This window comes from Procambarus clarkii, chromosome 37 (assembly GCF_040958095.1).
Source record: "Procambarus clarkii isolate CNS0578487 chromosome 37, FALCON_Pclarkii_2.0, whole genome shotgun sequence".
In the NCBI taxonomy this organism is placed as follows: domain Eukaryota; kingdom Metazoa; phylum Arthropoda; class Malacostraca; order Decapoda; family Cambaridae; genus Procambarus; species Procambarus clarkii.
Window position 1 is genome coordinate 24,215,129 of NC_091186.1, and position 13,775 is coordinate 24,228,903.

A 13,775-nucleotide genomic window follows, 5' to 3' on the forward strand; every position below is an offset into this window, starting at 1 on the left:
CCATTGATTTATAGACAAAATGAAGTGTTGTCAATGATGATTTGCTCAGTTCATCAGTGAAAGCCTTTCACTTACATAAAAAGATATGCAAAGTAAACTTTGCTTTTATAGTAAAGCAAAGAGAATAACACAGACATTTGACTTATTTTTCTTTATCAATCTACACTTTGACTCTGAGACAATACATTGGAGTCCCCTGGGATCATCTTTCCATTTCGGTATTCCATACTAATCAGTTGCGTTCCTGAACTGATTGTGCCTCTGTAACCCTTTCCACTATCAGCCACGGGATGGGCATAGGGTGCATAATAAATTTAATTCCTTCAGACTTGCTGTCGCCCCAAAATTCCGGAACTTTGCAAGTAAGTAATTATCAAAAGAAGGCACCAAACCGGGGAACTTTGCAAGACTTTTCTGCATATAATTTTTATATAAAAGCCATTTATGGCATTACAACTAGCCTAATATGGCAACATTTGCCTAAAGCTGCGCACTTGCCTATTATAGCAACATTTGCCTGGTTTCAATAGAATTTTGTATGGTTTTTAGATGATTTACCAAATTTGTACCAGAACTTTTAAGTCTCCGAGCGTGATATCGCACGTCTATTTTTGTCTTCACTCAGAATTTTTTTGCCGATTTTTTGTTTTGTCTTCACTGGTGGACTTGTTTTGTATAGAACAAACGATTAATACATTCAGTAGCAGCGGCGACTCTGTGGTGTCTGTGAACTGAGTGTCAGGTCAACCCTCCAGGTAAGTGGGCCCTGGTATCTAGGAGTTAAATAACCCAGCTGGTAGACACACACCCAGCTGATTCACACATATAACCAGCTGGTAAAAAAAACAGACAGACAGCTAGCTGGTCTACACAGGACACTCCAACCCCCCCCCCCCCCCTAACTAATCACGGCATACAGCCATGTGATGGTGGCGGGCACCAAGGCAGCAGCAGTAGTGAAAGGAGGCTGCCAAGAGCAGGAACGGGCCAAGGAAGGCCAAGACGGTGGCTACGTAGAAGAAGACGAGGAGAGGCAGACTCAGGAGGGCCACGAGGCCAGTGGTGTAGGTGGCCAGGCCGTCGTTACAAGGGATGTGACCAGAACAAACATTATGGCGGGCCTCCACCACCCACTCGCATCCTGCAAATACCACATATGTCACATCACTGATCAAACACATTACATCAACGTCATCAAACTACACATATAGCATCAGCAGAGCATAATATTTAATATATATAATATAGTAAAGTTATGTTCTCTGTTCATGAAGAATATGCTCCGTTTAACACAAAGATTCACTTGCCAGTTTACAAGTAGACTATTATTAGAGCCATAATATGCTTTCAGACAATCAAAAATATCTGGATAACTCTCCAGGTGGGTTTAGAGTCTCTATTGGATTTGCTCTAGAGGCATATCAGCGAATGACACGTAAAGGTAGTGAAACATGCAGTTTTCTGACCGTAGAGTGCTTCCATTACCTCATCTCAAAATTAATACTTTCCAAGAATCAAATAATAAAACAGCCAAGCATATTTGTTCCCCAATTCTTAATAGAATTCTTTGATATTATTTACCAACTATAAAGATTGTGTGTTCTGGGACAACGTGAATAATCGCATGGAGTGTGGAACTGAAAACACTATTTTACAATAGGGAGAGTGAGCTAGTGAGGTGGAAGTGCTGTTTACTGCTTGAGGTGGGAGTACAGAAGCCTCCAGTGAGGTGAGGTCACACCTTTACACAATCCGTATCTCTCTTTCTTGCTTGTTCCCTCATCCCCAAACACACTGAGAGTTGTCTCACGGATCCACAATAGCCACACCTAATTACTATCATTCTAAGATGTGATATCATTCAATTTGAATCAATTAATATTGAGGTAATTGTAAACTAAAGAGGCTTTTGCATAGGGGAGCGAGTCGTGAGTCGTTGAACGACGACTACCTGCAGTACTCACCTACAGTGAGTGAGGCGAGGAGGAGGACGCTGAGGACCAGCACGGGGAGGGCGAGGGTGATGACGGGGTTGACCCAGCTGGCGGCCAGATAGTTGTGACCACCCTGGTGGAAGGTCACCATCACCACCCACACCACCGCCACCGTCCCTGACACACACACACACACAGTGATCACCACAGTCACTAATACTCACTTTGATTTAGTGCATACATTTGTAATTTTTTTAAGACATACGAACTGTATGGTATACTGCACAAGTGTGTGGTATACTCGTAGACCATATACGTATGTGTGGTATACTCGCACCACCACACACGTATGTGATATACTCACACCCCGACACAAGTCCAAGATATACTCAGCACCACCACAAAAGCGATGAAAGACAATCATATATTAATAATATACAGGCTTTTGAGTATAACTATAACTTTCGAGTATATGCTAGTACAATACTAAAATTATACTTAATCTCTATGGGAAGCAAAACCACAATGTCAGACTTCAAAAGCGTTGCAGAGTCGCAATAGTAGCTGACCCTTCTTAAAGGGAACAATGGGGCTGAAGTCCCAATTAGCCTATGATAGTGCCATACCACCCAAGGGTCATCCTGAGAAGTTAAGCGAGGCTAGCCCCAAGCATCTACCTTCCAACACTGGATAGACAGACACTTAGATATGTAATTGTTTACATATAGATAACAAAAAAGTTGCAATAGGTCCAATAACATACCGAAGGCGATGTGCCACAGAGGCATCCAGTCTTGGTGGTGGCAGGAGTGATAGTAACTGGCTCCCACTGCTATACTGGTCACCGCCAGCACCACCACAACCACCACACTCACCTTTCCTCTACACCCACTCTCTGCCGGCATGGAACTTCTTTAGAAAGACACAAATACAGTAAAGAAAAGAGACACATAGAGATAGAAACAGAGAGACGCAGGAAGAGTTACAGACAGAGAAAGGAGATGTTAACATGATGCCGTATACGACGAAGTTCCCTTTTATTATAACAATAAAATAAATATAAATAAGTTTTACAATGATAAACACAATGAAAGATGTTAAGAAGAAGGCAGAAGGCGGTCTTGTGCCGTGTCACACTGCTGCCTCACACACCAGGGGGCACGTCTTGGGTGACACACTGCTGCCTCACACACCAGGGGGGACGTCTCGGGTGTCACACTGCTGCCTCACACACCAGGGGCACGTCTTGGGTGTCACACTGCTGCCTCACACACCAGGGGCACGTCTTGGGTGACACACTGCTGCCTCACACACCAGGGGGGACGTCTCGGGTGTCACACTGCTGCCTCACACACCAGGGGGCACGTCTCGGGTGTCACACTGCTGCCTCACACACCAGGGGCACGTCTTGGGTGACACACTGCTGCCTCACACACCAGGGGGGACGTCTCGGGTGTCACACTGCTGCCTCACACACCAGGGGGCACGTCTCGGGTGTCACACTGCTGCCTCACACACCAGGGGGCACGTCTTGGGTGTCACACTGCTGCCTCACACACCAGGGGGGACGTCTTGGGTGTCACACTGCTGCCTCACACACCAGGGGGCACGTCTTGGGTGTCACACTGCTGCTTCACACACCAGGGGGCATGTCTTGGGTGTCACACTGCTGCCTCACACACCAGGGGGCATGTCTTGGGTATCACACTGCTGCCTCACACACCAGGGGGCACGTCTTGGGTGTCACACTGCTGCCTCACACACCAGGGGGCACGTTTTGGGTGTCACACTGCTGCCTCACACACCAGGGGGCACGTCTTGGGTGTCACACTGCTGCCTCACACACCAGGGGGCATGTCTTGGGTGACACACTGCTGCCTCACACACCAGGGGGCACGTCTTGGGTGTCACACTGCTGCCTCACACACCAGGGGGCACGTCTTGGGTGACACACTGCTGCCTCACACACCAGGGGGCACGTCTTGGGTGACACACTGCTGCCTCACACACCAGGGGGCATGTCTTGGGTGACACACTGCCGCCTCACACACCAGGGGCACGTCTTGGGTGTCACACTGCTGCCTCACACACCAGGGGGCACGTCTTGGGTGACACACTGCTGCCTCACACACCAGAGGGCACGTCTTGGGTGACACACTGCTGCCTCACACACCAGGGGCACGTCTTGGGTGTCACACTGCTGCCTCACACACCAGGGGCACGTTTTGGGTGTCACACTGCTGCCTCACACACCAGGGGCACGTCTTGGGTGTCACACTGCTGCCTCACACACCAGGGGGCACGTCTTGGGTGACACACTGCTGCCTGACACACCAGGGGCACGTCTTGGGTGACACACTGCTGCCTCACACACCAGGGGGGCACGTCTTGGGTGTCACACTGCTGCCTCACACACCAGGGGGGCACGTCTTGGGTGACACTGCTGCCTCACACACCAGGGGCACGTCTTGGGTGTCACACTGCTGCCTCACACACCAGGGGGCACGTCTTGGGTGACACACTGCTGCCTCACACACCAGGGGGGCACGTCTTGGGTGTCACACTGCTGCCTGACACACCAGGGGCACGTCTTGGGTGACACACTGCTGCCTCACACACCAGGGGGGCACGTCTTGGGTGTCACACTGCTGCCTCACACACCAGGGGGGCACGTCTTGGGTGACACTGCTGCCTCACACACCAGGGGCACGTCTTGGGTGTCACACTGCTGCCTCACACACCAGGGGGCATGTCTTGGGTGACACACTGCTGCCTCACACACCAGGGGGGCACGTCTTGGGTGTCACACTGCTGCCTCACACACCAGGGGGCACGTCTTGGGTGTCACACTGCTGCCTCACACACCAGGGGGCACGTCTTGGGTGTCACACTGCTGCCTCACACACCAGGGGGCATGTCTTGGGTGTCACACTGCTGCCTCACACACCAGGGGGCACGTCTTGGGTGACACACTGCTGCCTGACACACCAGGGGGCACGTCTTGGGTGACACAAAGCTGCCTCACACACCAGGGGCACGTCTTGGGTGTCACACTGCTGCCTCACACACCAGGGGGCACGTCTTGGGTGACACACTGCTGCCTCACACACCAGGGGGCATGTCTTTGGTGTCACACTGCTGCCTCACACACCAGGGGCACGTCTCGGGTGACACACTGCTGCCTCACACACCAGGGGCACGTCTCGGGTGACACACTGCTGCTTCACACACCAGGGGCACGTCTTGGGTGTCACACTGCTGCCTCACACACCAGGGGGCACGTCTCGGGTGTCACACTGCTGCCTCACACACCAGGGGCACGTCTTGGGTGACACACTGCTGCCTCACACACCAGGGGGGCACGTCTTGGGTGTCACACTGCTGCCTCACACACCAGGGGGGCACGTCTTGGGTGACACTGCTGCCTCACACACCAGGGGCACGTCTTGGGTGTCACACTGCTGCCTCACACACCAGGGGGCACGTCTTGGGTGACACACTGCTGCCTCACACACCAGGGGGGCACGTCTTGGGTGTCACACTGCTGCCTCACACACCAGGGGGCACGTCTTGGGTGTCACACTGCTGCCTCACACACCAGGGGGCACGTCTTGGGTGTCACACTGCTGCCTCACACACCAGGGGGCACGTCTTGGGTGTCACACTGCTGCCTCACACACCAGGGGGCACGTCTTGGGTGACACACTGCTGCTTCACACACCAGGGGGCACGTCTTGGGTGTCACACTGCTGCCTCACACACCAGGGGGCATGTCTTGGGTGTCACACTGCTGCCTCACACACCAGGGGGCACGTCTTGGGTGTCACACTGCTGCCTCACACACCAGGGGGCACGTCTCGGGTGTCACACTGCTGCCTCACACACCAGGGGCACGTCTCGGGTGACACACTGCTGCCTCACACACCAGGGGGGCACGTCTTGGGTGTCACACTGCTGCCTCACACACCAGGGGGGCACGTCTTGGGTGACACTGCTGCCTCACACACCAGGGGCACGTCTTGGGTGTCACACTGCTGCCTCACACACCAGGGGGCACGTCTCGGGTGACACACTGCTGCCTCACACACCAGGGGGCACGTCTTGGGTGACACACTGCTGCTTCACACACCAGGGGGCACGTCTTGGGTGACACACTGCTGCCTCACACACCAGGGGGCACGTCTTGGGTGTCACACTGCTGCCTCACACACCAGGGGCACGTCTTGGGTGACACACTGCTGCCTCACACACCAGGGGCACGTCTTGGGTGACACACTGCTGCCTCACACACCAGGGGGCATGTCTTGGGTGACACTGCTGCCTCACACACCAGGGGGTACGTCTTGGGTGTCACACTGCTGCCTGACACACCAGGGGGCACGTCTTGGGTGACACACAGCTGCCTCACACACCAGGGGCACGTCTTGGGTGTCACACTGCTGCCTCACACACCAGGGGGCACGTCTTGAGTGACACACTGCTGCCTCACACACCAGGGGGCATGTCTTTGGTGTCACACTGCTGCCTCACACACCAGGGGCACGTCTCGGGTGACACACTGCTGCCTCACACACCAGGGGCACGTCTTGGGTGACACACTGCTGCTTCACACACCAGGGGGCACGTCTCGGGTGTCACACTGCTGCCTCACACACCAGGGGGCACGTCTTGGGTGTCACACTGCTGCCTCACACACCAGGGGGCACGTCTCGGGTGACACACTGCTGCCTCACACACCAGGGGGCACGTCTTGGGTGACACACTGCTGCCTCACACACCCGGGGGCTCGTCTTGGGTGTCACACTGCTGCCTCACACACCAGGGGGCATGTCTTGGGTGACACACTGCTGCCTCACACACCAGGGGCACGTCTTGGGTGTCACACCGCTGCCTCACACACCAGGGGGCATGTCTTGGGTGACACACTGCTGCCTCACACACCAGGGGGCACGTCTTGGGTGTCACACTGCTGCCTCACACACCAGGGGGCATGTCTTGGGTGACACACTGCTGCCTCACACACCAGGGGCACGTCTTGGGTGACACACTGCTGCCTCACACACCAGGGGGCACGTCTTGTGTGACACACTGCTGCCTCACACACCAGGGGCACGTCTTGGGTGACACACGAGGGCTCATATCTATAGCCTCGCCACATCATTAGTTTATATCAGTTCTACCTTTAAGGGACTTAGTATAGTATATATATTTATATCACAAAATCCTAATTTTGGGATATATATTTTCCTTGTATATGACTTACTGCTCTGATAGTGAACGTCACTTTGATTTTACAATATATCACCTCTCAAATAGTAAGCTAAATGTCACTCAAGTTATGCATGAAATGTAAGTTTGATCTAGATTACCCCACACCTGTTCAATCTAGCAACTAATGTATTGATTTGTGTAAGTTCTTTCTAATAAAGTTTCTGTTGTTGTGATACCCTTATGTCATTAATGTCCTCTACTTTATATATATATATTTTCACACTTATAAGTGTACAAACATTTATGTATAAAGTTTTGTGGTTTGATTACTGACTTGTGTGGAGGGAGGCAGCTGCAGGGGGCAGCAGTAGCGAGCGGCCTGCGCAGGTCCTCGCGCACATCACCTGTGGAACAACACCGCTGCACCATGACATGTCTTGCTGGAAGACGGAAGAGCTCGGGGAGACATGATCACCACATACAAAATTCTCAGGGGAATTGACAGGGTGGACAAGGATGGACTATTTAACACGGATGTTAAGTACAACTTCCCCATGTACTTACCTATATTTGTAGGTAAAGTACAACTAGGCAAACCCCAAAATCACCATTTACGGGTAAATACGAGGATGCTTGCATCTTCTGGCTTCTCTAATAACTTTTAAATACAACTTGTGGTCTACAGTAATATCTGGATCGAACATTTCCATAGCCTGAATGAACAGTTTTGTTTTTAATTTAGAGAAAACTATTTACAAACGCAACAAGCCAGCATTTCGGGTATGAAATGAGGTTAATTCTAGTACTACCTATTCATGACAAAGCTAAGTCCGTAATATACATTCCAAACCCCAATTACTAAAATGGTAACTGTCAGTGAACGTGTATGTTGGTGTAACCAAGAGGAAGAGGGTGTAAGGGGACGTCACTGAACGTGTATGTTGGTGTGACCAAGAGGAAGAGGGTGTAGGGGACGTCACTGAACGTGTATGTTGGTGTGACCAAGAGGAAGAGGGTGTAGGAGACGTCACTGAACGTGTATGTTGGTGTAACCAAGAGGAAGAGGGTGTAGGAGACGTCACTGAACGTGTATGTTGGTGTAACCAAGAGGAAGAGGGTGTAGGGGACGTCACTGAACGTGTATGTTGGTGTAACCAAGAGGAAGAGGGTGTAGGGGACGTCACTGGACGTGTATGTTGGTGTAACCAAGAGGAAGAGGGTGTAGGAGACGTCACTGAACGTGTATGTTGGTGTAACCAAGAGGAAGAGGGTGTAGGGGACGACACTGAACGTGTATGTTGGTGTAACCAAGAGGAAGGTGTAGGGGACGTCACTGAACGTGTGTGCTGGTGTAACCAAGAGGAAGAGGGTGTAGGGGACGACACTGAACGTGTATGCTGGTGTAACCAAGAGGAAGAAGGTGTAGGGGACGTCACTGAACGTGTATGCTGGTGTAACCAAGAGGAAGGTGTAGGGGACGTCACTGAACGTGTGTGCTGGTGTAACCAAGAGGAAGAAGGTGTAGGAGACGTCACTGAACGTGGGTGTCTGTGTTACCACGAGGAAGAGGGTGTAGGAGACGTCACTGAACGTGGGTGTCTGTGTAACCAAGAGGAAGAGGGTGTACGGGGACGTCACTGAACGTGGGTGTCTGTGTTACCACGAGGAAGAGGGTATAGGAGACGTCACTGAACGTAGGTGTCTGTGTTACCACGAGGAAGAGGGTGTAGGGGACGTCACTGAACGTGGGTGTCTGTGTTACCACGAGGAAGAGGGTGTAGGGGACGTCACTGAACGTGGGTGTCTGTGTTACCACGAGGAAGAGGGTGTAGAGGCCGTCAAATACGACGACGAAGACGAGGCTGACGGAGAGGATGGAGGAGGAGCAGCTGACGTCCCAGGTGGCCAGGACGGGGCGCTGTCCACGGCAGGACGAGACTATGATGGCCACGGCGACGTTGCCTGTCGCACAAACAACAATTTTGTGTTATTTGAACCTTACTATATACATAATTCTTTATGTTTATACACTAAAAATTAAGTGAAATTATTTTTTAGGTAGAAATCCATAGTATCTCTTACTTTTAGCAAAAAATACACAAAACTATAAAATATGATATTAAATTGTGTAAGAAGATGTCGTAAAGGGAGGATCAGGGCTTTGATAAGCACAGCTTTAAGGTCCCGCAGGAGCCACACCTGGCATGTGTAGGTCCCGCAGGAGCCACACCTGGCATGTGTAGGTCCCGCAGGAGCCACACCTGGCATGTGTAGGTCCCGCAGGAGCCACACCTGGCATGTGTAGGTCCCGCAGGAGCCACACCTGGCATGTGTAGGTCCCGCAGGAGCCACACCTGGCATGTGTAGGTCACGCAGGAGCCACACCTGGCATGTGTAGGTCCCGCAGGAGCCACACCTGGCATGTGTAGGTCCCGCAGGAGCCACACCTGGCATGTGTAGGTCCCGCAGGAGCCACACCTGGCATGTGTAGGTCCCGCAGGAGCCACACCTGGCATGTGTAGGTCCCGCAGGAGCCACACCTGGCATGTGTAGGTCCCGCAGGAGCCACACCTGGCATGTGTAGGTCCCGCAGGAGCCACACCTGGCATGTGTAGGTCCCGCAGGAGCCACACCTGGCATGTGTAGGTCCCGCAGGAGCCACACCTCACACACACGAAGATCCTGCAGGAGCCACACCTCACACACACGAAGATCCTGCAGGAGCCACACCTCACACACACGAAGATCCTACAGGAGCCACACCTCACACACACGAAGATCCTGCAGGAGCCACACCTCACACACACGAAGATCCTGCAGGAGCCACACCTCACACACACGAAGATCCTGCAGGAGCCAGAACTTACCAATGAAGAGCCAGGCGACGTTTATGAAGACAAGCAGGACCATGAGGTGCTTGGGGCCATTGATGACGTTGGTGGTAGAGGGAGCCCCGCGCCACGCCCACACGCCCATCAGAGCACCCAGCGTGCTCAGCCCTGCAATACAAACACTCTTGCAACATCATACCGTGACAACAATGATCCGATATCGTAGCATGAATCGTCACGAGTCCAGGGTATGGATAACGTAACTCATCAGAGGAGTCCAAGAAGAGTACTCAGGACTCACCAAGGCCCAGGAGCCAGTAGTCGAGAAAGGAGTGGTTATGACAGCTGCTGTTGGCGACGGCTCCTGTGAGCGTGGACACCACCGCAAGAGTCGCCAGGAGACCCACTAGCGCCTTCCTCGCCACGTCCAGCGCTCCGTCTCCTGACGCACACACCACTAGTTAGTTACTCTCTGACACCCTCGCTTCCAGTTAGTGCCTCTCTGACACCCTCGCCCCCTAGTTAGTGCCTCTCTGACACCCTCGCCCCCTAGTTAGTGCCTCTCTGACACCCTCGCCCCCTAGTTAATGCCTCTCTGACACCCTCGCCCCTAGTTAGTGCCTCTTGACACCCTCGCCCCCTAGTTAGTGCCTCTCTGACACCCTCGCTTCCAGTTAGTGCCTCTCTGACACCCTCGCCCCTAGTTAGTGCCTCTCTGACACCCTCGCCCCCTAGTTAGTGCCTCTCTGACACCCTCGCCCCTAGTTAGTGCCTCTCTGACACCCTCGCCCCCTAGTTAGTGCCTCTAGTGGAAAGGTTATAGCTGTATAAACAACGTAGGGCGCGAATGGTAAGATAAATATTAGTCTAATATATGCGTCGAGTGTGTGCCGGGTGTTACAGTGAACTCTATCACTTCCTAAGCTGCTCAATGTGATTACATTTCGACCAAGAAAAAGCTTATTGTTTCGAGGGAATTAAATAATTTCCCTATAATTTTATCAATATTGTTGCATTTTTTGTTTTACTGTTCAATGTAAATTAGACTTTTTGAAAGAATTTTGTAATGATTTAAGAATAAAAATAAAAAATAGGGATAACTGCAAAAGACGTATTGGACCATGCGTGGACCTATTGAATCCTTTTTATACCCAATCACTCATATATTTATCCCGATTATGTTTGAAACAATGCAGTAACCCCCACCTCTAATACCTGACAATGAACAGAAGCGAACGTGTTGGGCGAACGTCCTCTCGTGTCGTGAACGCCAGTCTTGTTTGCTAAATATGTTATCGATACAGAACATGCGGCTACTATGCATATTATCAATGTTAATATTTCGGTTGTTCACCCTATGCTTTGTTGATGGACACGAAAATGTGGGTCAGGGATGTGTGGGGTTGGCGTTAGATGCAAAGATGTGGGTCAGGGATGTGTTGATTGGTGCTAGATAAAAATATGTGAGGTCAGTGATGTTTTGGTTAGTGCTGGACACAAAGATGTGATTAACCTGTGGATCAAAAGATGTGTGGGTTGTCAATGGCAAGCCTTACACATACCTGCAATCCTTAAATAGCATACGTTATACATCCATTATTTCTGACGACTGTGGATGTTGAAACAACAAAACCGGGTCAAAATAATATATAATTATTATTATTACCATAACAATGACTCGTATAGGTAGGTCTATAAGCCTTTGCTGTTTCCTTCATTCCTATCATCAGAATATTATAGTCCCATTGGTTCATGACAAATTATTCAATAATAGTGATAATGAAAGTGACGCAGTACTTGCCCTGAATCTTCATAGCTGTTGGAGCGTTTACTGCAGGGAACGTTGACTGGCCTGGCGCAGGATGGAAGGATGGATAGTCTTAGTGGAGTTGGGAAGAGTCAAACCGGAGTGAATAGGCTCTGTGGTCCAGCAGTACCACAGGGCATATACATCAATGGTGGAATAAACTTAGTTTCTCTCCTATTCTTTGACCAGAAGAGTATCCACAACTAGCTGCTATCCGTCGGAGCACTCAGTCCATTCACCTCTAGTACGTAGTGTGTCACTGGGCAAATTACAAAATAAACAGTATTAGGTCCCTTGCTGGAATAAATGTATCGATAGAAGCCACTAAGCAGTCTACGAAGATCACATAACATTGTGTAGCCACAACTGTCCAGGGGCCAGATTCACGAAGCAATTACGCAAGTACTTACGAACGTGTACATCTTTCCTCAATCTTTGATGGCTTTGGTTACATTTATTTAACAATTTACCAGCATGAAAACTTGCCAATCAGCTGTTGTTATTGGTATAAATAGCCTCCTGGCGATTCGGAGCTCATTAACTGTTTAATAATTGTAAACAAAGGCGCCAAAGATTGAGAAAAGATGTTCAGATTCGTAAGTGTTTGCGTAACTTCATGAATCTAGCCCCAGGAGCTGAAGCCCCAACAGAACCTCCGCCACAAAGACCAAGATGAAACTGTTCAGTAGAGCAAGGTGCCTCGGCAGCATCTGCGAGTGGCCACTGACCTTTAAGCTGACCAGTGGTGACTTATAGTCACTAAAGAAATACACTGTAGGGTAGCAAAGCCAAAGACCGCTGGTTGATGGCGCAGTAGGGATATACCCTGGTTAAATCGGTGCTTATTTCAAACGGAAAACTGCCTTAATGAATCAGAAAGATCAAATAGATTCTTAAGAGAGCAAAATAATATGGAGACTTTGTGACTTTATATGTTAAACATATATAAGTTATTGTGGACCGAGAAGCCGCTGGACATATCTCACCAGGGCACGTGGGCATGATGGTGTAGCGAGTAGATTATCCCAATAATATACTCGCTCCAAATGCATTGTTAATATTCCTGTCAACCTTTGGAGATGAATGAGGTGAGGCGTTGCCTGGGCAACACGGTGAGGTGTTATCCGAGCAACGCCTCACCTCATTCATCTCCAAAGGTTGACAGGAATATTAACAATGCATTTGGAGCGAGTATATTATTGGGATAATCTACTCGCTACAGAACCGTTACAATGGTATGTCCGACGAAGCATATGATATTGACTGGTTTTCGGTCATCCTCGGAATATTATGTAGCACTTGCATAATACGTCACCATTCGTCATTCTCTTTTAATGTAAGACAACAGAAAATTCAGATTGTGAAATCAACAGTTAAGGTATTCGTTGCACAATATTATCAAAACGATTTAGAAAATGGAATATTAGACAAGAATGAAAGATTTCGTACCAGTTTGGGTTGAAAATTTGTCTTCGTTCCAAGCTGCGAAGGAAGGTTTCTATAACAGCCTTAATACACTGCCTGCATCAGTACACTGCCTACTGAATCAGTACACAGCTTTCCGCCTCAGTATACTGCCTCAACGCATGAGGGACGCGACGTGTGTATGAACACAGATGCTGGTGAAGATGTTGGGAGTGTAGATGCCACGGAACACTGGTGACACCCAACTGTGGCGGCTGTGGTGTGTGGAGGCTCCGAGTGTACATACCTCTCACGCTAGTGTGTTGCCTCCACACTCTTCACCACCACCACAACCCTCACCCTACACCCCGCCCCTCAAAACCCCAGCCCTCCACCCCCACCCTCTCTTGTTGGACACGTATGTCTCTGTATCTCAGCATGTACCATGTATATTTTCAAGTTTATGTATCACCTATATTCATCATATATCTCATCACGCATATATCATTCACCAGCATGAGGCTACCGAATTGGCAGGGACATGCAGACAGAAGAGGCTGCTAAAGGAAGACGACAGTTGGTGAACTA

At 50.4% G+C, this 13,775-nt stretch overlaps 1 protein-coding gene across 3 annotated transcripts; it reads right to left on the reverse strand.

The window, feature by feature from the left end:
* Nucleotides 1–410: 410 nt before the first annotated feature.
* Nucleotides 411–13,539, reverse strand: LOC123765826 (uncharacterized). 3 transcript variants are annotated; one of them, XM_069337270.1, is made up of 9 exons: nt 13,233–13,535; nt 11,778–12,042; nt 10,278–10,418; nt 10,013–10,144; nt 8,959–9,107; nt 7,480–7,585; nt 2,698–2,829; nt 1,965–2,111; nt 411–1,141 (listed from the first exon to the last, which is right to left on the reverse strand). In XM_069337270.1, the coding sequence occupies exons 2-9, from the start codon at nt 11,788–11,790 to the stop codon at nt 903–905; spliced, it is 1,059 nt and encodes a 352-aa protein (XP_069193371.1). In that variant the 5' UTR covers nt 11,791–12,042; nt 13,233–13,535; the 3' UTR covers nt 411–902. The 3 variants fall into 3 exon arrangements, with proteins under 3 accessions (XP_069193371.1, XP_045610567.2, XP_069193372.1); XM_045754611.2 differs by having other exon boundaries at nt 7,480–7,549; nt 13,233–13,534; XM_069337271.1 differs by lacking the exon at nt 1,965–2,111 and having other exon boundaries at nt 13,233–13,539.
* Nucleotides 13,540–13,775: the final 236 nt, after the last annotated feature.